The sequence below is a fragment of the Strix uralensis genome, chromosome 32 (genome assembly GCF_047716275.1).
Source record: "Strix uralensis isolate ZFMK-TIS-50842 chromosome 32, bStrUra1, whole genome shotgun sequence".
Taxonomy (NCBI): domain Eukaryota; kingdom Metazoa; phylum Chordata; class Aves; order Strigiformes; family Strigidae; genus Strix; species Strix uralensis.
The window spans coordinates 2,655,152-2,680,291 of NC_134003.1; the positions used below are offsets into that span (position 1 = coordinate 2,655,152).

Below are 25,140 nucleotides of genomic sequence, written 5' to 3' on the forward strand. Positions count from 1 at the left end.
GCACTGGGATCTCCTGGCACTGGGATCCCCCTGAACTGGGGTCCCCGGGCACTGAGGACCCCCACCGCTACCAGGAGGCCCGTGAGGGTGATGTCGTCGCCTGTCACGGCAGCGGATATCGCGACAGAAGGGCGGCAGGGCTTGTGCCCTCAGGCCACCCGCCCGCACTCAAGATGGCCGCCGCGCCTTCGCCGCGCTCAGCCGCTGACGCTACTTCCGGCCCGTCCGCGGCTCGTCGACGCGAGGGGGCGGGGCTCGTGCGCTGCGGCTGACGTCACGGCGTACCGGCGTTGCGTGACGGCGGCGCCGCGCGGGCGGGAGCGGGCGGCGGGGCAAGATGGCGGCCGGGCCAATCTCCGAGCGGAACCAGGGTGAGCGCCGGGGCCTGCCGGGACCTGCCGGGGGCCGGCCTGGGGACATGGAGGGGCACCGGGGGTGCTCCGGGCTCCCGGGGAGTGTGGAGGGTTGGGGGGCGGATCTCTGGGGACTCCATGGGCGCCCTCCTGAGGCCATGGCGGAGCTCTGGGGGTGGGGAGTCCCGGACTCCCTGGGGATGGTTAGGGGGTTGGGGGGGCGCATGGGGTCCCTGGAGACATGGGGTGCGCTGAGGGGGCTCTGGAGAGGGCCTGGGCTCCCCAGATACCTGGGGGGTGTCAGCTGGGGTTCCTGGCCTCGCTGGGCACAAGTAGGGTTCCAGGGAAGCAGGAGTGGAGGGGCTCTGGTCGCCCTAGAAGAAAGAGGGGGGGCACGGGGGCCTCCCTGATTGAGGGCATAATTATGGGGGATCAGATTAAAAGTTTCAGGGGGATCTCTGCCTCGGACTCGAGAGATTTCAGCATCAAGCCCTCAGGCTCTCACACAGGCAGAGGCTTCCAGCTTCCCGGGCTCACGGGTCTAACTCGGTTTCTCTTTTTCCGTGCGCTCAAGATGCGACGGTGTACGTTGGGGGGTTGGATGAGAAGGTCAGCGAGCCGCTGCTGTGGGAGCTCTTTCTCCAGGCGGGACCGGTGGTCAATACCCACATGCCCAAGGATCGAGTCACAGGCCAGCACCAAGGTGAGATATTTACTGTTCTCTCTGAAAAGCTGCCTGGTGAATAAATTAATTTAGTTGGGGACATTCAGAGAGAGATTACTGCGGGAAGAGAGGTGAGGGATGGGCGGTCCCCTTGGGAGATCATCATCCTTCCCCTAAGAAGGGGCTGGGGCTCTGGTTTTAGATCCGGAGGGGTTGGGCCGTGGGCCTGCCCTCTCCTAAAGCTCTGCCTGGGGACTCGTTGCAGGTTATGGGTTTGTGGAGTTCCTCAGCGAGGAGGACGCAGATTATGCCATTAAGATCATGAATATGATCAAGTTATACGGGAAGCCGATCCGAGTCAACAAAGCCTCAGCCCACAACAAAAACCTGGACGTGGGGGCCAACATCTTCATCGGCAACCTGGACCCTGAAATCGATGAGAAGCTGTTGTACGACACCTTCAGCGCCTTCGGGGTCATCCTGCAGACGCCCAAGATCATGCGAGACCCCGACACGGGCAACTCGAAGGGTTACGCCTTCATCAACTTCGCCAGCTTCGACGCTTCGGACGCTGCCATCGAGGCCATGAACGGACAGTACCTCTGCAACAGGCCCATCACCGTTTCCTACGCCTTCAAAAAAGATTCCAAAGGCGAGCGGCACGGCTCGGCCGCCGAGCGTCTCCTGGCAGCCCAGAACCCGCTCTCGCAGGCTGACCGGCCCCATCAGCTCTTCGCCGACGCTCCTCCTCCTCCGTCTGTCCCCACTCCCGTTGTCACCTCCCTGGGACCTGGTGTCACCCCTCCAGGTGGGTAAATCGTGGCAGCACCCGTCTCTGCGCGGGGTTGGTTGACAGGAGGCTGCCGTGACTTGTGCAGAGCCGTTCCTTGGCGCAGGGGGAGGCTCAGGGCAGCGGCGCTGCGCCATGGGGGAGATTTTTGGTGATAATCGGCGCAAAACCCTCAGCGGAGCTGCGGCATCGCGAGCTGGCAGGACTTTAGGAAGGGGCATCCTCTTCCCTCCCCGTGGTGGCTCGGCCTACGCCGTCCCGGGGCTGAGGGGAAGGATCCTGCGCCTGTCTGCTGGGGTTTTTTTTTATGCTTCCTGTGGCTGTTTGCGTTTTCACCTCCTTCCCGATTGCCTGGGAGTGTTATTTTTATTTTTTTTTCCCTGTAGGTTTGTTTGCTTTTTATACTTAACCAAAATCTCGCTGTCTCTCTTCCCAGGCCTTCCACCCCCAGGATCGTTCCCCCCGCCGGTGCCGCCTCCCGGAGCGATGCCTCCCGGCATGCCTCCTGCCATGCCACCCCCACCCATGCCGCCCGGTGCGGGTGCCCCCGGCCCCCCCTCCGGGGCTGCACCCAGCGGGGGACACCCCCCACACCCGCACCCCTTCCCTCCGGGCGGGATGCACCATCCAGGTGAGCATCAGGCTGGTGTTGGGCTCAGGAAACGTAGCTTTGTCTTTTCCTTCGAGGGGGTGGGTTTGGGTAAATCGCCCCCCCCTCCATTTTCTCCCCTGAGGTTCCCGTTTCATAAAACGGGGAGAAAACTGTTGCCATCCTCTGCTCAGGGTCGGAACGCAGCATCTTTCCCCGAGATGTTGCTCTCTGCGGCGCAGGGGTGAGGAAAAGAGAGGGTCTGCGTAGGAGCAAGTGCAGCACGTCAGCGGCGCCGCGCCCGCTTTCTGGGTTTTTCTCCTGGATGTTCTAAAATGTGTTAAAAAATAACCTGGAGCGGGGCCCAGCGGGATTTATGAAACGTTTTGGGAAGTAAGAGCCCTTCTGGGAGGCGTCCGCTCGGGGCGAGACGTTGGTTTCCTTGAGGGTGCGGGACACGGGAGGGCAGGGGCTGGCGCGGCGCCGGCTGGTAACAACTCGGGTGCTCTTCTGGCTGGGAGGATGTTAACGAGACTCTGAGTCTTCATCGTTTTTCTCTGGTGTAAATTAATACGTTAAGTGGGAACCTTCTTAGCACAGTCTGCGGTTCTGCCAGGCAGGAGCTAATTCCAGACACGAGAACAAAATGTTTCTTTGATTTCCTTCCATTTTTAGCCCTGTAGTACTGGGGAATGAGCAGCGTATCCATCTAGACTCTGGTTTCAGATGCAAAAATTAAGTGAAATTTGCAATTCAATTTTTTTTTTTTTTTTTTGTTGTTTAATCCTGCCTGCTCTAAACCGACCCCTGCACCGAGAGGCTCTCCCACGCTGGCTGATTAGGATGCTTTGTGTGATCGTGGCTCTGGCCGTGTGAGTGACCAGATGGCTGCTGCTTGTCCCCGATTACACGCTGGCTTTAGAGCAGCCAATTAGGCTCAGCAAAGGAAAGCCCGACCCAGTGCTTCCACACCGCGCGCCCCAGGGAGCCGTGCCGGGCTCTTGGGTTTCTGATGAGGAGAAAAGAATCTGTGCTTTTTTTTTTTTTTATTGTTTTAAAGGGATCTAATAAGAGAATCATCGAAAAAAAGTAGATTTGGAGGGACCCAGGCCATTTCTGCACAGAGCAGGGCAAGCTTCAAAGTTGGGTTGTTCAGGGAGCTTGTCCGAAATCTCCCCTCCGAGGGGGGCTGGTTTGTCCCCTCCGAGGGGGGCTGGTTTGTCCCCTCCGAGCCCCCATCCCAGGACTCACCACACTTGCTGTCCCATCTTTCCTGCCCCCCTCCCTTAACCTCCAGGCAGCCTTTTCTGCGCTGCAGCCCGTTCCTGTTGCCTCTTGTCGGAGAACTCTGCGCTTTCTCCTCTTTAACCTCCCTCTTGGCCACAGAACTCCCTTTGCAGCCTGGTGTAGCCCTACAGCTGGATTCAACGCCCCTCTGGGCTGCAGGGGGGGCTCAGAGCGGCCGTGCCGAGCGCGCTGCCCTCCTTGCCACCAGCCCTTGACTCGTTATTTCCCCAGGAATGCCTCCCATGCAAGTCCACCACGGGCCTCCCGGGATGGGCCAGCATCACCCAGGACCACCGGGCTCCGGAGGCCAGCCTCCCCCACGGCCCCCCCCTGGCATGCCACACCCTGGACCCCCACCCATGGGTATGCCACCCCGAGGACCTCATTTCGGGTCGCCCATGGGTAAGTGGGTGCCTGCAAGAGGCGGTATGTGTTCTTTTCTATCGATCGTACACACTTTCTCGAGTCGAGCGCTCGCTTCGGCCCCGCGCCCTCCCTCGTTCCTAGTTTTTAACGGGGACGGGAAGGAGGCGACGTCGCAGCCTCCCCCCGCGGAGGCGTCTCAGAGCAAAAACCTGGCAGCCACGAGCTGCTAAGCCAGGGTCCCTCGGGGCTTTCCTCGTGTTCGGGGGGCTCTGCGCTTTCTTGGTGACAGCACCCCATCTCTCGTGTCAGGATAGCGACTGGGCTCTGCTGATGGTGGCGCCGGGGCGGGGGGTGTTTCCTCAGACCTCTCCTGCCCACCGGCTGCGGAGAGACTCATTTCTCCAGGACCTGCTGGCAGAGGGGGAACGTCAGCCCAAAGCGTGGGCACCCAGTAGAGCTGGCACCCAAGGGTGGGGTTTTGGGGGGGGAATCGGCTCTTTCGACTTCACCCCGCGGCGGTTGTTAACGCCTGTGCTCTGTCCCCGCAGGTCACCCAGGCCCCATGCCGCACCACGGGATGCGCGGCCCTCCTCCGCTGATGCCTCCTCACGGGTACAATGGGCCCCCTCGCCCCCCTCCCTATGGCTATCAGAGAGTGCCCCTGCCCCCCCGCCCTGCGCAGAGGCCCCCCGGGGTGCCACCAAGGGGTCCCCTGAGGGGTCCCCTGCCCTAAACACGGTGGTGGCAAAGCCCCCTCCCTGCTGCGGATCCTTCCCTCTTGTTTCCCCTTGGGCTGACGTACCCGCACCCAAGAGGGGCTGTTGGGTCCAGCTCTGTCGCGGCTCCCCCCTCTATCTTTCCCTCTCCCCATCTTTTTCCTCATTTCTTTTTATAGTCTCCATTTTGGTTACTTTTCCCCTCCTCCTTCCATTTATCTCAGCCTCGGAAGATTTTTTTTCAAGGTACTTTTAACAGGATTTTTTTGTTTTTTTCTATGTAAAGCAGCGATCGCCCCTTTACAAATAAAACATTTTAAGAACCGGGGGCTGTCCCAGAGCTCGGGACGTGGCTCTGCCTATTTGTGATCGAGCTGCCGACCGCTCTCGCCTCGCGCGGGGACGCCTGCGGTGGATTTTGTCAGCATGTGAAAGCTCTGCTGGTACGAAAGCCGCGTATCCCTCTCGGTGAGGCACTGAACGAGGGTCGATGCGCCCGGTCTCTCGCTTTGGCCGGGCTGTTTGTTGGTGGCTGAGGGGCTCCGTGTAATCCCTTACGCCTGCGGTGAAGAAAATGTACGATCGAGGCTTAAAATCCGTCGCATCCTTGGATGCTGTTGTCCCACAGAGCCCAAATAACTGGGCAGGATGTTTGGAGGAGTAATTTGGGAGTGAAACCTGCTCTCCTGAGTCCCTGCCTCGTCCCTCTCCACACAGGGAATTTCTTTGGAAGTGAGATCTCAGATCCTGACGCTCGCAGCCACGTTATAGCTGAGATTGTGGGGATATTGTTAACGGGGCGGGGTGGGGGGCAATAAAATGAGGGTGAAGCTGTCCAACTGGGAGAGGAGGTGGAGCAGATGTGATCTGCGTGTTGTCTCCGCGCTGAGTCCCCAGAACCATCCTGCCTCTCCTCAAATGAGTTCAGTGTCTCGGCGCCGGCGAGACCGTTAATTGGGGAAGTGTAAAAGCAGAGCCTGTGGCTGGAGAGTTTGACGCCTTCCATGGCAGCTGGAAGGTGTGAGCAGGGAGGGGGCTTTGCTCCCCACAGAGCTCCTTCGGGGAGGCAGAAGAGTTGGAGGTGGGGAGAGAGGTGTTGGCTTTCTACGGACGAAGCTTTAAATCCAGGTGATTTAAAGACCAAAAAAATCGAAGCGTTTCCAGATATTTGGCCACCCCGGGGTAGTTCTGTGGCTTTATGGGGGGGGTGAGTGGGGACTGTTGTGCTTAGTTTGGTTGTGACTCCTCTTGGAAGGCTGCCGTGGCCCTTCAGTGCTCTACAGAGAAGCCGCCTTGCTCTCAGCCTTGATTTTACTCTTTGCTGGTTTATTTCTGTTCTATTTTAACATCCTAGGGCTAAAACTGACCTTTAGCTCCAATCTGTTCACCCTTGCGGACCAGAGAGGAGGAATGGTGCCGTGCTTCTCTTTTCAGCGTCGCGGGGCGGTTCGGTAAGTGAGATCTGGACAAATTCAGATGGTGGAAGGTTGGGGAGATAGCAGAGCTGATCTATGAGCTTTATTTCTTCGCTGCTTACGTTGCCTTTGGCACGTGAGTGGCTGCTGAAGGATCCGTGAGATGAACTGGAAGAGCTCCGCGCTTACTTCAGCTGCTCCGGGATCCTCCGTTATCGGAGACAGAAGAGTAACGGCTGGGCTGTGTTTTGCTTTTACCACTGATGAGGTCTCCTGCTGGTCCTTGAGTAGCCATCCTTGCCCAAATCCAGGCTTTTTGGGGACACTTCAGGACTATTAGAGGAGATTTGGGGCTCGCTGTGTTGCCAGCAGTTTCCAGGACTGCTCCTAGGTCTAAGTGGTTGTGGGGGGTTGGTCCTGACTAGGCTGAGCACCGGCTGAGGGGGGGCGTTGTTGTGCTCAGCCCAACTTTAACCCCAGCTGCTGAGCTGCCGTGAAGGTTCCCAAGTTTATACGGGGGACACTTAAGTCCAGAGAAGGAAACAGAACTTGCGCAGGGTTCTCCAGCAGACCTGGAGGCACCGGGGTGCTCGCTGAACCTCGTGTGATTTCATTAAACCGCCCACGGGCCTCGGCTGTCTCTGGCCTGAGCTGCTCCAGAGCCCGGCACAATCACATCGGTTCAGTCTCCCTCCGAGGAACGTGCCTGGCAATTACCACTGGATTGTGGCCAGCCTGGAGCCGCTCTACCGCATGCTGCTCTGACGGTGAAATTATGGACAGAGCCCAACGCAAACATCGTTGTCTCGCTGCGGGTAGCGAGGAGGTGGGGGAGCAGGATCCTCGCTGTACTGGCTGTGGCTGGTGGATGAAGTGAGGTCACGGCACTGTTGGGCTCCGGTTCCTCCACCTGGGCTGGGAGGAAAATGAAAAGTGGCTTCGCAGCGGCTGCTCGAAGGAGCAGAGCTGAAGCGGGAGGAGAAAACTGGGCTCAGGTTTAAATGAGCAGTAAATCGTTGCTGGTTAAGAGGCCTGAAGCTGCGAAGGGCTCGGCTGGCTGCTCCTGAGCAGAGAGCAGCTGGGCTGTTGGTGTTTTTCTTAAGAGGGGAGTGTGTTTTAAAGCCCACCTAGAGCTTGTGCCGCTGTGCCTGTGCGGTTCGCCTTTCGCACCTGTTGTTAGGTGTGACTGAGGTAGATATTTCAATCCCTTGTTGCAGCTGATGGGTGTAGAGAACGCGGCAGAGAAAAGCCTCTCTGAAGCTGAACGAGTCTTAAAGCAGCAGCTGCGCTGCGGGGTTTCGTTTGAGGTGGGTGGGGAGCGAGCTGGACCCTGTTTTCAGGCGTGTGGACGTTACGTGGGGCGTCGGTCTCGATGCTGGGCTGGCCAGCAGACGGCGGAAGATTCCGGTGCCAAGGTTTGAGCGAAGCCAAACCTTCCTATGAAAAAATCCACGATAGCTCCAGCAATTGAAAGGATTCCTGGAGTGGAAATAATAACGCCAAGGGGGGAGAGGCTGCTTGCCATCCATCGATCGGGTCTAAACACGTGTCAGGAGGGAGATGTCTCGGTCTCTGCGGACTCGTTGCAATGTTGGGTGACCTTGTTAGCTCGCGTGGCCGAGCGCCGGCTGCGTGGGAAGCGCGCAGCCCTCTGAGCTGTGTAAAGCTGCTGCTGAGAGACCGAGACCCCCAAACCCCCCTTCTCCCACCCCGGCCAGTGTCGGACCCCCCCGAGCGAGCCCGGAGCTCGCGGTGAGACGTAGAAGTGGGAACGTGGTGCCTCCTCCTTCACCCCAGCGTCTTAATCCGCACTGGGGCTGCGCTCAGCAGCAGCATCCGCTCCCCCAGTCCCGCCTTCCGCCTGCTCCCTGGGTGCATCTTTTTTGGAGAAAACCGAAGTAAAATGCTCCCGTCTCCGCAGGAGCTCCGGCCCCAGGACAGTCGTAGCCTGTAATTTGGTGCCGTTTGCTGAACAGCTTTGGATTTAATTCCGCAGCAACCTTAGCCTGTCTGGTGCAGACTTCCAAAAGCCTCTGCGCTATGTGTGCGCAGCGAGGGAACAACTTCTATTTTTAATAGCAAAACCAAAATAAAATAGATTAGAGAAGAGAAGAGAAGAGGAGCTCCCATCAGTGGGCTCTGAGGGTGGGGAATACCCGTGGTCCTGACAGGCTGGGGAGGGAGTGACGAGATCAGTAACCCCCTCCCGATCGTTTGCAGGCAGAAATTTGGGGAGAACCCAGCTTGGACGGCTGGAACGGGTTGATTTGGGGATGGGGGGGACGCGTGCTTGCGGGAACAGAGGGGACCTGCAGCTTGCCGTGACCACTTCGCGAGCCCCGCGGTGGCATTTCTGCGCTCTGTGCCCAGGGAAGCCACCGGGACCCCCCCGGAGCAGCCGATCTCCTGGCCGTGGGCCGACCCACCCCTGGTTTTACCCCATTGCCCCTGGTGTTCAGGCCCTGGCAAATGTGACGTGAGTTGTGGCCCTCAGGGCAGGATTGCGCCGTTGCTCGGTCCCTGCTGCGCCGCCTTTTCCTCTGGTTAAACCCCTTAAAGCCTCGGGGCCGCGTGCGAGCTGGGGGGGGGGTGCTCGGTCGCAGAAGGGAGGGGAGTCGCGGAGATTTGCCCGACGCCCGAGTCAGAACTTGACGAGGAAGCGCCGCTCGCCAGCCAGGCCCAGCTCAGTGAAGCTCTGCACCGGGCCTTGTTAGGTGCGGGATTAGCCGGGATGTGACGCTGTCAGAGCGGGCGCCCAGCCCCAACTGCAGCCACCCACTCAGGGGAGAGCCGGGGTCAGCTTTGCAGCTCTCCCACAGGCCTGTCCTACCTCAGTAGCTTGCCTACATTCCCCTTTTGGGGTCATTTCCAGCAATATCACCATTATTTCTCTGCTTCCAGTTTCCTAAATCCCTCCCTGTGCTGGTACCACTGGTGTGGACTGGTCTGAGGTCCTGCTGCCTTGCTGTTCGTGTGCCAGGCTGGGCTGGTTTGGGCCTCAAACACTCTTTCCTCCTCCTCCTGCCATTAAAGGATGGTGTCCCACTGGGGTCTGGTTTGTGCCCGATTTCTGATTTTCACAGAATTCTGTGCCTGGGGAAGCCTGGCCTTGGCCCTGACCCTGCCGCTGCATCGCGCGGCTTCGGGGCTAACGCCCGGGCAGCTGAGACCGCCTCAACTCATTGCACGTGGGATGGTCCTGCTTGTGCGAGTGCTCCCAGCCCTGCTCAGCGTGGGGAGCCCCCCCCACACCCCAGCTCCGCACCCCACGTCCCCAGGGAGGGAACTGGAGCACTCGGGCTCCTGATTTCCCACTGACGGTGGCAAAATGGGGTCGGGTTTGGGTAGCCCGGACCTTGGTTTGCCTCCTGGCCATAACTGCGCTCCTCCTTGCACCCCCCCAAAAAAAAAGATGTCGGAGGCGTTTGTGCTCTGTCACAACAGAGGGGCCGGGTCTGGCCAGCCCAGGCGGAGACGATTCGATCCGAAGAAATCAAAATTCACCCCCGAGGAGGCCGTGACTCAGATTTGCCGGGTTGCGTTTCCATCCGCTGCGCTGCCTGCGGCTGCGGTGGGCGGCGGGAGCTTGTCAGAGAGGGTCTAAAACACCGCCAAATCCCCGGGGAGGGAAACCGGGGTGGTGGTGGGGGGACTGGTGATTTGTACACCCCCCCACACCCTCCGTTAACCATCACCAAAACAGCTTCAACCCAGCGGCTCCGCCACGGGAACCCCCACTCCTGAGGGAGCTCCCCGCCAGCGTGGGCAGCCCGGGGGCGGCATCACCCCCCCTCCCTCCTCATCTCTTTGGCTTCGTTACTAAGGAAAAGCGAGGGGTGAGCCCCCCCCATCCTCCTAGCGGTGCCCCCCCGCCGCCTTCCCCGGCTCGCCGTTCGCTGTCGCACAGCCCCCCCTCCTCGCCACCTCCCTTCGCTGGGCTGTTGCAATGGACTCTCCCAGTGCTCAGCGTGTGTGTCGGAGGCTGCGGCGTTAACGCTGGGTCTGGTACCCGGGAGCTGTTTTCTCGCCGTGTCCCTGCCGGAGCGGTTCTTCCTCGCGGCGCGGGAGGCAGACGCCGAAGGGAGGACCAGAGCGCAGCGAGGGCTGAAACAGGTAAGGAGAGAAAAACGCCTTTTTATAAGGCAGATCCCCCTCCTCTCCCCGCTGCTTTTAATTAGCATCCTCGGAGCCGCCGGCTGATGGATGAGGGGTTCGGCTTCTCCTTTCCACTCGGTGTGGCCATTTTGTCCTGGAAAACCTTGCCTCTAGCCTTGCTCTGTCTTTTTACGTGCGTGTTTAAGAGCCTCTTGTCATCCCTCCCGCGCCGTCGTACGGCCGGGGAAGCTCTGCCGAGGGGGATTGGGATTTCAGCACGGGGATGGTTATTTATCGTGGCCGTACTGGCGGGTTTTGGGGAGGGGGAGCGCCGCAGCTCTCCGGGGGTGGCAAGGGGGGGGGTGTTGGATGATGACCTTGGACACAGGCGATTTAAAACTCTTCTCCATGTCGCCATGTTCTTGCCAGAATGCCAAAAGGCTGGGGGCTGCAGGGTAGGGGCGGGGGGGAGGACGACGCACAGACCCAGGCGAGCGCTAACATGGGATCTCCGGGGGGGGTTTTGGGGTGCACGGCGAGACAGGGCTGCGTCGATCGCTGGCTCCGGTCGGAGGAGACGGGTCTGGAGGCCGATAACCTTGCCTGGGGCTGGCGGTGGCTGCTCCGGCTAACGCCAGGACGGGGCTGGCAGGGCCGGCGGCGTGGTTTCGCAACCAGAAGAGCATTTTTGGGGGCACCACCACCCCCCTCCCCGCCGTGGGTTTTGCGTACAGGGTGGCTGTGGTCGGTGTGATTCCTGCCTTCCCCGGGAAATCAAACCCCTGCTCTCCAAAGCGTCCGCGGGTGACGCGCGGCGTTGGCTTGGCCACGCGAGGCTCCCCGGCTCGTGCCGAGCAGCCTCTGGCACCAAAGCCGAGCTGTGACCTTGCTCCCCGGCCCATCTTCTTCCTCAGCAGGTATTTGGCCTCTCTCTGCTCCCCTCTTCCTTTGGCCACTTCCCCCTACGTCACGGTCCGTAGAACGCGCCCCGCGGCGCGGCCGCATTGGGAGGCACCGCAGGGAGCCGCCAGCCCGGCTGGAGCAAAATGACCTTGGCCGTGAATCGGCTCCTTCCCGCGGCCTCGGGTGCCAGCAGGGTTTGGCCCAAGGAAGGGCCCGGGGGCCCCCCGGGATGAGCACGGGGCTGGGGTCCCTCCCAGCCGTCCCGGGGAGGAGAGCGCGGGGGGTGAATTAGCGATTTGACGCTGGTTAAAAGCACCTGCCCGGCTTCAGAAACTGGGGGGGGGGCCGTGATGTGCCGCAGCACCGGCCCCGTGGCCGTGCCCGGCTGCGCAGAGCCCGTGTGGGCTCCCGCCCCGGGGGGAGCGCTGCCCGCAGCCCCCGGCTTTTTTGGAAGGGCTAATTTTAGCGTCCCCACCATGGCCTGTCCCCTCGCTCGGGGAGGGGGGACACAGTGGCAGCTGCGTCCCTCTCCCTGCGGCTCAACTCCTGCCTCGCCGTCCCCGCCTGAGATAAAAATAACCTTTTTTTTTGGGGGGGGGGGAGTCGCCCTGGCCCCCACGGCTGGGTCAGCAGCGCCTGTGCCTGCGGGTCCATCCCTGTCACGAGCTGAGCTGGGCTCTGCAAGGCTCGGGGTGGGGGGGGTACGCTGCCTGCCCTTGGCCTTTGGGGGGGACACTGGGCTGGGGAAGATGGGGAGGGGTGTGGGGACAGGGAGATGCCACCCACAGATTAGAGCCTCTGGGATGTATCCGGACGCCCCCTCTCCTCCCCAGACACCGGACCCTGGGGGTGCTCAGGGGGCCCCCAGCACCCACGGGTGCTGTGGTTCAGGTTGCACCGGTGTCTCTCACCCAACACAGCCCGTGGCCAGATCCCTTCTGGAAGCCTCCGCAGGGAGCAGGGCCCGGCACACATGGGCCCTGCCCCCCCCCCCCCCCACTTAGCCCCCCGTGCCAGGATCGGAGCCGGGACCCCTCCGAGGGGCAGGAAGGTTTTGGGGCACCCCTGTGCCCTTGGGGTCCCCTCGCCGTCCCTCCGGTGCTGTCCATGTGGCTCCCGAGGAATTGGGGGGTCTCCGGTCCAGGCCTGGTGGTTGGTGGCCACTTGGCAACTGGGGGGGGGAAGCGATGTCCCTGTTGTCCCCCCCGGCTCTTCTGTCCCTCGTGGAGATGGACGCGGAGGGGCCCGATCCGGGCTGCAGCCCACCCCGGGGGGGCTGTGGTGGGTTCCCCCCTCTCCACTGGCGACGGGCGGCGGAGGGGTCCCCTGGCTCACGCTGGCATCAGGGACCCCCCCACACCCTTGGGGTCACCCTGTCCCCCAGGGCCTGACCCCAGCGCTGTCACCCCCTACCCTGAGCTTGGGGGGGGGAATGCAGCTGTGTGGCCACGCCCCCTGAAGCTCATTGGCTGAACAGCTGGGCCGTGCCTCCGCGGCCCCATTGATGCCGGTGGGGTGGCCACGCCCCCTGGAGCTCATTGGTCCCTGGCCCGGCCCCATTGAGAGGATGGCGGCGCCTTTTCCCTCAATGGGCTGGGGGGGGGCATCGGTGGCCACAGGGGGGGTCCCCATGGCCTGGGGAATGGAGGGGCTGTGGGACCCTCCTGCTCCCTGCTGGCATCCGTCTCTGCTGGGGTGGTGGGTCCATGCTGGGGGCCATCGCGGCCCTGCAGAGCTCCGGGCTTGGGAACCCCCCTCTGCCCCATCCCCGAGGGCCAGTGGGGTCCCCGGGTGGGCACACGGGGCTGGTGGCCTCGCAGTGGGGAGAGACATGGGCCAACCCCCTCGTGTTTCAGGTTGTCTCGTTTGTCCGTGCGGATCCATCCTCCCCCTCGCCATATCGCACCCGGGGGGTGTCACGCTCCCCCCCGCCCGTGGGTTTATTTATTGTTATTAATAATAATTTTTATTATTTATTAATTATTATAATTTATCAAGGCAGCACCGGGTTACTAGACACTGGAGAATCCACCTTGGATCCTGCCCTCGGCTCAATGGGTGTCTAAATCCCGCTGAAATGTGGGAGCTTGGAGCCTCCGAGCGAGGGGAGAGGGCACCTGAGCATGGGGGGGCTGGCAGGGCCCCCCCGGAGCTGTCCCCATCCCGTCCCCGCTGAGGGCCTGAGCTGGGCTCGCTGCGCCCGGGCGCTGTGGGGTGGGGGTGCCCCAAATCCTCCCGTTTCCATCCGAGATGGGGGGAAAAAATGCCGCGGGTGCTGGTGGGGGGAGCTGGGAGCGGAGCAAACCCCGGGGTGAGGTGGGACGCGGGGCCGTTCGCACCCTAAAACGGCTCCTGCTTGTGTCCGGGCTCCTCAGGTCCGGGCCGGCGTCCGGGGTCCCCCCCGCGTCCCCTCGCAGCCGGTGCCACGCGGATGGGTAGCGCCGCCGCCCGTCTCCCCGCATCCCACCGCGGCCGCCGGGCGTGAAGCCCCCGACGCAGAGACACACCCCCCACACACACACCCCCCTTCCTCAGCTCCGTCCCGGTGACCCGGCCGATCCCACCGGCACCATGGATGAGAGTTTCCGAGACCGGACGGCGTTTATCCGCGGCGCCAAGGACATCGCCAAGGAGGTGAAGAAACACGCGGCCAAGAAGGTGAGCAAGGGCATGGACCGCATGCAGGACGAGTACACCAAGCGCTCCTACTCCCGCTTCGAGGAAGAGGAGGATGATGAAGATTACGCGCCTCAGGACGGCTACTACCGGGGGGGCGAGGGAGCCAACGAAGAGGAAGGGGCTTCCAGTGACGCCACCGAGGGCCACGATGAGGAGGACGAGATCTACGAGGGCGAGTACCAGGGTATCCCCCGGCACGACTCGCTGAAAACCGGGGAGCGGTTGGGGACCGAGGTGGCCGTCGGCGCCTTCGACGACAGCGAGGGCCAGCGGCGGAAGGACAAGGAGGAGCTGGCGCAGCAGTACGAGCTCATCCTGCAGGAGTGCGGCCACGGCCGCTTCCAGTGGACCCTCTACTTCGTCCTGGGACTGGCCCTCATGGCCGACGGCGTGGAGGTCTTCGTGGTGGGCTTCGTCCTGCCCAGCGCGGAGAAGGACATGTGCCTCTCCGACTCCAACAAGGGCATGCTGGGTGAGGAGGGGACGGGGGGGCACGGGGGGCAGGCGGAGGGATGGGGAGGGACCCGTGGGGGGATGTGGGGGGTACTGGCAGAGGGGAGAGGGGGAGGGATATGGGGGGATGCAAGCGGACGGGGATGTGGAGGGACAAGTGGGATATGGGGGGGGCATGAGGGGTGGGGGGACATGGGGAGATGTGGGGAGAGATGGGCAGGTGGGGACGTGGAAGGACATCGGGGATATGGGGGACATGAGCAGGTGAGGATGTGGGGGGGACATGGGGGACACGAGCAGGTGAGGATGTGGGGGGACATGGGGGACACGAGCAGGTGGGGATGTGGGGGGACATGGGGGACACGAGCAGGTGGGGATGTGGGGGGGACATGGGGGACACGAGCAGGTGAGGATGTGGGGGGACATGGGGGACACGAGCAGGTGGGGATGTGGGGGGACATGGGGGACACGAGCAGGTGAAGATGTGGGGGGACATGGGGGACACGAGCAGGTGAGGATGTGGGGGGACATGGGGGACACGAGCAGGTGGGGATGTGGGGGGGACATGGGGGACACGAGCAGGTGAGGATGTGGGGGGACATGGGGGACACGAGCAGGTGGGGATGTGGGGGGACAGAGAGGATATGGGGGACACAAGCAGGTGGGGATATGGGGGGACATGGGGGACACGAGCAGGTGGGGATATGGAAGGATGCAGAGGGACACGAGTGTGAGGAACGTGAGTGGACAGGGGATGTGGGGTGACATGAGCAGATGGGGGATATGGGGGGTCATGAGGGACAGGGGGACGCTTGGAGATGTGGGGAGACACGAGCAGGTGGGGACGTGGGAGGACATTGGGGATATGGAGGACACGGGGGGACACGGGTCTGGGGGACATAAGCAGATGGGGGATATGGGGTGACACGAGGAGATGGGGATATAGAGGGACACGGGGTACGGGGGGACACAGGCAATGGGGGGGACAGCTGTGGAGGGACACGAGGAGAAATGGGGGTACAGGGCACGGGGGACGACATGGGGGGCATGACCCAGGGGGTGTGGAGAGACAGAGGGGTGGGGGGACCCCACAAGTTGGGGGATAGACACAAGACATGGGGGGACATGGGGATGTGGGGGGGCGTGGAGATGCAGAGCGAGATGTGGGGACAAGGGGGGACACGGGGGGGGGGGGGGGGTGTATGATGAGAACCCCCCCCCGGGCATAGGGCTCCCAGCATCCTCCTCCTCCTCCTCCCAGTCCCACACTGGTCCCCACCTGAGCAATGGGGAGAGGGGGGCCGGGGGGGGGCGGTGAACGCTGTGGCACAGTCAGGCCGGGATTTGCAGCCCCCCCTGGCCCCGCAGCCCCCCCCCGGCTTATCTCCCTGCTGCAGCCAGGCACGGCGACGCGGGGGGGGGCTGAGGCAGAGCCCCCCCATCCCTCCTGCCCGGGGCTGATAAGGGGATGCTGAGAGCAGGTCTGGGGGGGCTGCGGGCGGCTGCGGCGGCCGCACTGCGGCGCGCTCCCCCCTTCTCCGGGGCGCTCACTGCAGCCCGAACCCCCCCCCCCATTGCAGGTGCCCCCCCTTTTCTGAGACCTGGTAAACTTGAAGCAGGAATAGGGGCTGGATGTGGAGGGTATGGGGGGTCCTGGGGGTATTTCTGCCCCCCCCCCCTCATGGTCCCCGAGCAGGACGGGGGGGACAACCCCGATATCTGTCGCATACATGGGGGTCACACCCCACCCCCGGGGGGGTCCCCGGGCTGTGCTCAGCTCGATGCAGGGGGGTGCTTTGGGGTGCGGGTCCCTGGGTCCCCCAGGACTGACATCACCATGTCTGTGTGTCTGTCCCCCCCCCCGTGTCCCCCCCACCCAGGGCTCATCGTGTACCTGGGCATGATGGTGGGCGCGTTCCTGTGGGGCGGGCTGGCCGACCGCCTGGGCCGAAGGCAGTGCCTCCTCATCTCCCTCTCCGTCAACAGCGTCTTCGCCTTCTTCTCCTCCTTCGTCCAAGGCTACGGCACCTTCCTCTTCTGCCGCCTCCTCTCGGGTGTGGGGTAAGGGGGGGGCACGGCACCCCCACGTCGCAGGGGCCGAGCTCCTTCCCGCTCCCTCGCCGTGCCGGAGTCCCCCCTCCGTTTGCGGCCATGGGGGTGACGGGGAGGGGGGTGACGGTGGTTTTTCCTCCATCCCGCAGCATCGGCGGCTCCATCCCCATCGTCTTCTCCTACTTCTCGGAATTCCTGGCGCAGGAGAAGCGGGGGGAGCACCTGAGCTGGCTCTGCATGTTCTGGATGATCGGGGGCATCTACGCCTCCGCCATGGCCTGGGCCATCATCCCCCACTACGGTAAGAGCCTCCCGGTTCCGGAGGGTGCGGTGAGTTTGGGGGGGTCTCAGCACCATCACCCCTGTCCCGTCTCCGTAGGCTGGAGTTTTCAGATGGGCTCAGCCTACCAGTTCCACAGCTGGAGGGTCTTCGTCCTGGTGTGCGCCTTCCCCTCGGTCTTCGCCATCGGGGCGCTCACCACCATGCCCGAGAGCCCCCGCTTCTTCCTGGAGGTGAGGGGGGACCTGGGGGGGGGGGTCACAGGGCCTTATCCTGCTGAGGGAGGCTGGGGGGGACACAGGGAACCCCCTGAGTGAGTGGTGGGATGGGGGGAACCCAGGCAGGGACCCTGAGTGGGTGGTGGAGATGGGGGGAAATGGGTAGGGACCCCCCAAGAGGGTGATGGGACCCAAGAAAGGACCCTGAGGGGGTGATGGAGATGGGGGGACCCAGGTAGGGACCCCCCAGGTGGGTGATGAGATCCCAGGGACTGCCCAGGTGCGTGGTGGGACCCCAAGTGGGTGATGGAGATGGGGGAACCCCACACAGGGACCCCCAAGGGGGTGGCAGGACCCAAGCAGGAACGCCGAGGGGGTGATGGAGGTGAGGGGGGAGCTGGGCAGGGCCCCCCCAGGTGGGTGGTGGGACTCGGGGGGCAGGATCGGTCCCGCGGTGACCCCGGGCTCTGCCTTGCAGAACGGCAAACACGACGAGGCCTGGATGGTGCTGAAGCAGGTCCACGACACCAACATGAGAGCCAAGGGCCACCCCGAGAGGGTCTTCTCGGTAAGGTCCCCCCACCCCAGGGGGAGCCCCCAGGCCCCCCACAGCCCCCGGGGTGGGGCTCCTGGGCGAGCAGGGGGCTGCAAATTCCCACCTCTGGGAAAAACACCACCCGGAGGGGGTCAGCCCAGCTTTAAGTGGGGAAACTGAGGCACGAGGTGGGGCCGGGGTCTCACCCGGGAGCCTTGGCCGAGGCTGGTGCTTCCCAGGGTCCCCAGACTGTTGTGTGTGTCCCCCCCTCCCCGCCCCCCCGCAGGTCACCCACATTAAGACCATCAAGCGGGAGGACGAACTCATCGAGATCCAGTCGGACACCGGCACGTGGTACCGGCGTTGGCTCGTCCGGTTCCTCAACCTCTCGCAGCAGGTGAGGCCGGATCCTGCCCTGGCATGGACCTGCCGCCCCCCCGCCCCCCGCCGTGTCCCTTTGTCACCTCTCGTGTCCCCCCCCCACCTCCCCCCGTAGGTCTGGAGCAATTTCCAGCAGTGCTTCGCGCCCGAGTACCGCCGCGTCACGCTGATGATGATGGCCGTGTGGTTCACCATGTCCTTCAGGTGGGGCTGGGAACAGCCCTGGGGAGGGTGGGGAGCACCCAGGGGGGCCATCAGCCCACGGCGTGGGCAGCACTGGGATGGGGCTGGGATGGGGCTGGCAGTACTGGGATGGGGCTGGCAGCACTGGGATGGGGCTGACAGAACTGGGATGGGATGGGCAGCACTGGGATGGGACTGGGATGGGGCTGGCAGTACTGGGATGGGGCTGGCAGCACTGGGATAGGACTGGGATGGGGCTGACAGAACTGGGATGGGATGGGCAGCACTGGGATGGGGCTGGCAGTACTGGGATGGGGCTGGCAGCACTGGGATAGGACTGGGATGGGGCTGACAGAACTGGGATGGGATGGGCAACACTAGGATGGGACTGGGATGGAGCTGGCAGCACTGGGATGGGGCTGGGATGGAGCTGGCAGCACTGGGATGGGGCTGACAGAACTGGGATGGGATGGGCAGCACTGGGATGGGACTGGGATGGGGCTGGCAGCACTGGGATGGGATGGGCAGCACTGGGATGGGACTGGGATGGAGCTGGCAGCACTGGGATAGGACTGGGATGGGGCTGACAGAACTGGGATGGGATGGGCAGCACTAGGATGGGACTGGGATGGGGCTGGCAGCACTGGGATGGGACTGGGATGGAGCTGGCAGTACTGGGATGGGGCTGGCAGCACTGGGATGGGATGGGCAGCACTGGGATGGGACTGGGATGGAGCTGACAGCACTGAGATGGGACTGGCAGCATTGGGATAGCACTGGGATGGGGCTGGCAGCACTGGGATGAGACGGGTGGGGCTGGCAGCACTGGGGTGGGACTGGGATGGGGCCGACAGCATTGGGATGGGACTGGGAGCACTGAGGTGGGACTGGGAGCACTGGGATTGGACTGGCAGTGGGATGGGCAGCACTGGGCCGGGACTGGGAGCACTGGGATTGGACTGGCAGTGGGATGGGCAGCACTGGGCCGGGACTGGGAGCACTGAGGTGGGACTGGGAGCACTGGGATTGGACTGGCAGTGGGATGGGCAGCACTGGGCCGGGACTGGGAGCACTGAGGTGGGACTGGGAGCACTGGGATTGGACTGGCAGTGGGATGGGCAGCACTGGGCCGGGACTGGGAGCACTGAGGTGGGACTGGGAGCACTGGGATTGGACTGGCAGTGGGATGGGCAGCACTGGGCCGGGACTGGGAGCACTGGGCCGGGACTGGGAGCACTGGGCTCTCTCCCCGCAGCTACTACGGGCTGACGGTCTGGTTCCCGGACATGATCAAGCACCTGCAGAACATCGAGTACGCGTCGCGCACCAAGCTCTTCACGCGCGAGAAGGTCCGGCACTTCACCTTCAACTTCACCCTGGAGAACCAGATCCACCGCGGCGGCGAGTACTTCAACGACAAGTGCGTCCGGGGGCCGGGGCGGGGGCCGGGGGGGACCGGGGCGCCCCCCGCGCGGTGGGGGTGACGCGCTGGGCTGTCCCCAGGTTCATCGGCCTGAGGATGAAGTCGGTGACGTTCGAGGACTCGCTCTTCGAGGATTGCTACTTCGAGGACATCACGTCCAGCAACACCTTCTTCAAGAACTGCACCTTCATCTCCACCGTCTTCTACAACACAGGTGGGGCCGGGGGGGCCCGTCCCAGGGTGTCCCCAGCCGGGGGGTGCCCCAGGCTCTGAGCCAAAGGCCCCTCTGGGGGTGACGGGACACCCCACGCCACGAGGCTTTGGGGGTTTTCCGGGCGCCTCCAGCCCGACCCCTCAGCGCCGCCACGAGTCCCTCGAGGCTTTGGGGGCTTTGGCCGGTTCTTGTCGTCCCGGTCTCGCTGCTCTTCGCCCCGGTGGGGCCTTTGGCCGTCACCTTCTGCCCTCTGCTCGCCCCTTGAACAGCCTGGTTCTGGATTTGTGGGCGTTTGATATATTTTTATATATTTATATCTTTTTTTAATATTTTTATATATTTATTTTTATCTTTTTTATATATTTTATATATTTATATTTACCTTTTTATATATTTTAATATATTTATATTTACCTTTTAATATATTTTTATCTATTATATTTAGTTTTTTATATATTTTTAATATATTTTTATCTATTTATATTTATCTTTTATATATTTATATATCTTTATATTTACCTTACCTTTTAATATATTTTATATATTTATATTTACCTTTTTACATATTTATATATTTATTTATTCATTTATATATTTATTTATATATTCATATATATTTATTTATATATATTCATTTATATATCTATTTATATATTTATTTCTATATTTATATAATTTTTAATATATCTATCTATACATTTATATATATTATTCTATATATTTATATATATTTATCTTTTTATATATGCTTTTTTATTTTTATATATATATTTATATATTTATTTATATATCTATTTATATATTTATATAATTTTTATATATTTATTTACATATTTATACATTATTCTATATATTTTTATATATTTATCTTTTTATATATGCTTTTTTATTTTTTATATATATTTATATATTTGTTTATATATTTATTTATATATTTGTTTATATATTTATCTATATATTTATATAATTTTAATATATTTATATATTTATCTATATAATTCTATATATTTCTATATTTCTCTTTTTACACATGCCTTTTCACTTTTATCTCTATATTTCTATATTTATTTACCGATCTTCTGCTCAACCGTCGTCATGATCCGCTCTCAGACGTCACCGAAACGCCTCGAGACGTTCCATTTAACACAACTCCGTCCCCATTTCTCTATATTTATCTTTACGTGCTCCGTCACTTTTACACGACCTTTACACACGTTCACTCACCTCCCGCACAGCCTCCACCGCCGCTCGCTCCCGACCCCCCACAACAGCCCCACCGCCTTCCCCCCACCACCCCCTTCCCCCGCGCCGACCCTTCCACCCCCTCCCCTCGAACCCTCCGCATCCTCCCTCGAGCCCCCGCGCTCCGTTAATTAAACCCGTCACCGATACCTAATCACTAATTACTCCTGCTAATAACAACACCCAAAGAGTTTCCCCGAGCTTGTTCCTCTGCCGGTCCCCGCGGGGGCGCCAGGCCCGGGGCGGGGGGTGACCCCCTGCTCCCCCCTTTTTGCATCCCGGCAGATCTCTTCGAGTACAAGTTCATTAACAGCCAGGTGATTAACAGCACCTTCCTGCACAACAAGGAGGGCTGCCAGCTGGACTTCAGCGACGACAACAACGCCTACATGATCTACTTCGTCAGCTTCCTGGGCACCTTGGCCGTCCTCCCCGGGAACATCGTCTCGGCCCTTCTCATGGACAAGATCGGCCGCCTCCGCATGCTGGGTGGGTGCTCAGGGGGGGTTGTTTTGGTGCTGAGGGGGGGCGGTGGGTGCTGGCGCAGGGTGCTCAGGGAGGTGGCGGATGCTCCAGCGCCGGCAACGCTCAAGGAACATCCAAGGTTGGGTTTGTCGGGGCGTTGAGCCGGGACTAAGCCATCTCCGACCCGGCCAACCCAAAACGTGAGGGGCCTCGGTGTCCCCTGCGGCGGGTGGGGAGGGGGGTGCTGCTCCCCCCCGTCCCAGCCCTGACGTGTCGCCGTGTCCCCCCTCCCCGCCCCGCAGCCGGCTCCAGCGTCATGTCCTGCGTCAGCTGCTTCTTCCTCTCCTTCGGCAACAGCGAGTCGGCCATGATCGCGCTGCTCTGCCTCTTCGGCGGCGTCAGCATCGCCTCCTGGAACGCCCTCGACGTGCTCACCGTGGAGCTCTACCCCTCCGACAAAAGGTGGGGGGGCACCCAACGCCGGGGCGAGGCGGGAGGGTGCTGGGGGGGCAAGGCGTGGGGTGCCAAGGGGGAGGTTTTGGGTGCCAGTGGGGAGGTTTTGGGTGTTGGGTGCAAGATGGAGGCTGCCAGGTGTGAGGTCTTGGGTGCTGGGTGCCAGATGTGGGTCCTGGGGGTGAGGTCTTGGGTGCTGAGTGCAAGGTTTGGGTGCTGGGTGCCAGATGTGGGCTCTGGGGGTGAGGTCTTGGGTGCTGAGTGCAAGGTTTGGGTGCTGGGTGCCAGATGTGGGCTCTGGGGGTGAGGTCTTGGGTGCTGAGTGCAAGGTTTGGGTGCTGGGTGCCAAATGTGGGCTCTGGGGGTGAGGTCTTGGGTGCTGAGTGCAAGGTTTGGGTGCTGGGTGCCAAATGTGGGTCCTGGGGGTGAGGATTCTGGTGGCAGGTGTGAGGTTTTGGGTGCTGGGTACAAGATGTGGGCTCTGGGGGTGAGGTCTTGGGTGCTGAGTGCAAGGTTTTGGGTGCTGGGTGCCAGTTGTGGGGTGTCAGGTGCCACTTGTGGGGTGCTGGAGTGTTGGGTGCCAGCTGTAGGGTGTTGGGTGCTCCTTGTGGGGTGCTGGGTGCCAGTTGTGAGGTGTTGGGTGCCAATTGTGGGGCGCTGGGTGCCAGTTGTGGGGCGCTGGGTGCCAGTTGTGAGGTGTTGGGTGCCAGTTGTGGGGTGCTGGGTGCCAGAACTGGGGTGTTGGGTGCCAATTGTGGGGCGCTGGGTGCCAGGTGCCAGCTCTGGAGTGCCGGGTGCCAGAACTGGGGTGCTGGGTACCACTTGTGGGGCGCTGGGTGCCAGTTGTGAGGTGTTGGGTGCCAATTGTGGGGCGCTGGGTGCCAGGTGCCAGTTGTGGGGCGCTGGGTGCCAGTTGTGGGGCGCTGGGTGCCAGTTGTGGGGTGCTGGGTGCCAGAACTGGGGTCTAGGGTGCCAATTGTGGGGCACTGGGTGCTGGGTGCCAGTTGTGGGGCGCTGGGTGCCAGTTGTGAGGTGTTGGGTGCCAGTTGTGGGGCACTGGGTGCCGGGTGCCAGCTCTGGGGTGCTGGGTACCACTTGTGGGGTGCTGGGTACCACTTGTGGGGCGCTGAGTGCCAGTTGTGAGGTGTTGGGTGCCAGTTGTGGGGCGCTGGGTGCCAGAACTGGGGTGTTGGGTGCCAATTGTGGGGCACTGGGTGCCGGGTGCCAGATCTGGGGTGCCAGGTGCCAGCTCTGGGGTGCTGGGCACCACTTGTGGGGTGCTGGCTACCACTTGTGGGGCGCCGGGTGCTGGACACAAAGCTCCGAGCCCCGGCCGCAGATCACCAGGTGCCTCCTGGGCCTTTTCAGACGCCGCCCGCGACGCCCAGGGTGGGTGGGGGGTGGCTGCGGGACAAAAGGGGCCTCGCGGGGTCCCCGCGTCTCCACGGGCGCCCCCGTTTTTCCGCAGGACGACGGCGTTCGGGTTCCTCAACGCGCTCTGCAAGCTGGCGGCCGTGCTGGGCATCAGCATCTTCACCTCCTTCGTGGGCATCACCAAGGCCGTGCCCATCCTCCTGGCCTCCGCCGCCCTGGCGCTCGGCAGCTCCCTCGCCCTCAAACTGCCCGAAACGCGGGGGCAAGTCCTGCAGTGACGGCAGAGGGGGGGGCTGGGGGAGAGGGGACCCCCCCCCCCGCCATTTCCCTGAGCCAACATCCTCCCCAAACCCCCCTCAAAAAAAAAAAAAAAAAAAAAAAATCAAAAAAAAAATCAAAAATCCCAGCTCCCCTCCCTGCGCTCCCCCCCCCCCCCAAGCCCGGGGAGGGGGGGGGATTAGTCTCGTTAGACACTGTGAAACGTCTTCTTGGAGCATTCGGGATCTTTTTCATTTGCACTTGGCCCCCCCAAACCCCTACAGCCCCCCCCCCAAATCCCCCCCCCCCCCTCCAACCCCCCCCCCCTCCATTTCTTTTCTCGCTGTCATCCCCTCTGTGAATAGCTGCTCGCTCCTGGGGGGCTGAGGGTGGGGGGTCAGGGGTACCTCGGCCTTTTGCGGGGTGGGGGGGGGACAGGCCCTGTGCCCCCCCCCCCCCCAAATCCCCGCTGGGCCTGGGGAGGAGGAGGAGGAGGAGGAGGAGGAAGGCTCCATAGCGGCCTCAGTTTCTCCACCCGGAGCGACAGCGCCCGGCGCTGCACGGGGTGAGGTTGGCAAATCTCCATCTGTACCCCCCCCCCCTGCTTCAGGGAGGATTTGGGGGGGCACTTGGGGGTTGGACGGTCTTTTGGGGGTGCAGGACCCTTTGGGGGGGGCGCAGCACCGGGGCACGCGCAGCACCTCGGGGTGCTGGGACCGTTGGGGTGCGCGAGCCTTTGGGGCGCCGCATGTTGGGGTGCAGGATCCCTTTGGGGGTGCACGGCGCTTTGGGGGGGGGGGGGCACAACCCTCGGGGGGGTACACGGCGCTTTGGGGGGGCGCAGAACCCCTCGGGGTCTCGGGGCATTTTTAGGGTGCCACCACCTTAAAGCACACGACCCCTTGGGGCGCACGACATTTTGGGGGTGCAGAGCCCCTCCCCGAGCACAGCACCCCGGGGTGCCCGGCAGTTTGGGGGTGCAGAGCCCAGCACCCCGCTCAGGGTGCGGCCACCCCCCGAGCACAGCCCCAGCCCTTCCTCTAATTTTGGGGTGCGGATTCCCAAAACTGCCATTTAATTAATTTTTTAAAACTCGTTTTTAAAGGATTTTCTCTTTTTTGGGGGGGGGGGGGGGGGGGGGGGGGGCGGTGTGGATGGGGGGGGCCGCAGGGTGCTCCCTGCACCCCCTTTTTCCCCCCCCGCACCCCCTTTTCCCCCCCCCTGCACCCCCTTTCCCCCCCCCCCAGCCCAGAGCACAAAACCAGCGGTTTGCAAAGCACAAAGCGGCGCCTGGATGCAACACCGGGACCCCCCCCCCCCGAAAAAAAAAGAAAAATGGGGTCCAGGAGGGGGGTCCTGGGCCTGTGCCCCCCGCCCCGGGCCAGTCCCCACCAAGGGATGGGAAGTGTTGGTCTATGCAAAAGCGCTTCGGAGGCCCCCAGCTGCCCCTCCGATATTTAGGGCAGCCCCCCCCCCCAGCATCGCGAGCAGCCCCCCCCCCTCTCTAAGCGATCGAGCAGCGTGTGCTTCATCTCCTCCTCCTCCTCGCCCCCCCCTTCCCTTCGGTGTAGCTGGTCCTTTGGGGAGCGCCCCGACACCCCCGTAGTTCTGTCCGTTCGCAGTCGTGCCGTGCTGTAGTTTTTAGATGTTTGTAAATTAATTAAACAAACAAAAAAAACTCCAAAAAACACTGGGAAAAGCAAAAAAAAAAAAAACCCCAAAACAACAAAAAAATACATCCTGAAAATGACC

General features: G+C 61.6%; 2 protein-coding genes across 7 annotated transcripts; both read left to right on the forward strand.

The window, feature by feature from the left end:
- Positions 1-212: 212 nt before the first annotated feature.
- Positions 213-5,092, forward strand: SF3B4 (splicing factor 3b subunit 4). Of its 2 annotated transcripts, none has more exons than XM_074852994.1 (6): positions 213-371; positions 928-1,056; positions 1,283-1,825; positions 2,244-2,438; positions 3,915-4,109; positions 4,598-5,092. In XM_074852994.1, the coding sequence occupies exons 1-6, from the start codon at positions 338-340 to the stop codon at positions 4,780-4,782; spliced, it is 1,281 nt and encodes a 426-aa protein (XP_074709095.1). In that variant the 5' UTR covers positions 213-337; the 3' UTR covers positions 4,783-5,092. The 2 variants fall into 2 exon arrangements, with proteins under 2 accessions (XP_074709095.1, XP_074709096.1); XM_074852995.1 differs by having other exon boundaries at positions 3,915-4,085.
- Positions 5,093-5,170: 78 nt separating this feature from the next.
- Positions 5,171-25,138, forward strand: SV2A (synaptic vesicle glycoprotein 2A). 5 transcript variants are annotated; one of them, XM_074852962.1, is made up of 13 exons: positions 5,171-5,233; positions 6,120-6,216; positions 13,554-14,329; positions 16,191-16,371; positions 16,512-16,875; positions 17,339-17,428; positions 17,682-17,792; positions 17,892-17,980; positions 19,215-19,379; positions 19,463-19,596; positions 21,124-21,327; positions 21,606-21,765; positions 23,225-25,138. In XM_074852962.1, exons 3-13 carry the CDS (start codon positions 13,750-13,752, stop codon positions 23,406-23,408), a joined length of 2,262 nt encoding a protein of 753 aa, XP_074709063.1. In that variant the 5' UTR covers positions 5,171-5,233; positions 6,120-6,216; positions 13,554-13,749; the 3' UTR covers positions 23,409-25,138. The 5 variants fall into 5 exon arrangements, with proteins under 5 accessions (XP_074709063.1, XP_074709066.1, XP_074709064.1 ...); XM_074852964.1 differs by lacking the exons at positions 5,171-5,233; positions 6,120-6,216 and adding an exon at positions 9,750-10,293 and having other exon boundaries at positions 16,512-16,663; positions 16,742-16,875; XM_074852963.1 differs by lacking the exons at positions 5,171-5,233; positions 6,120-6,216 and adding an exon at positions 9,746-10,293 and having other exon boundaries at positions 13,714-14,329.
- Positions 25,139-25,140: the final 2 nt, after the last annotated feature.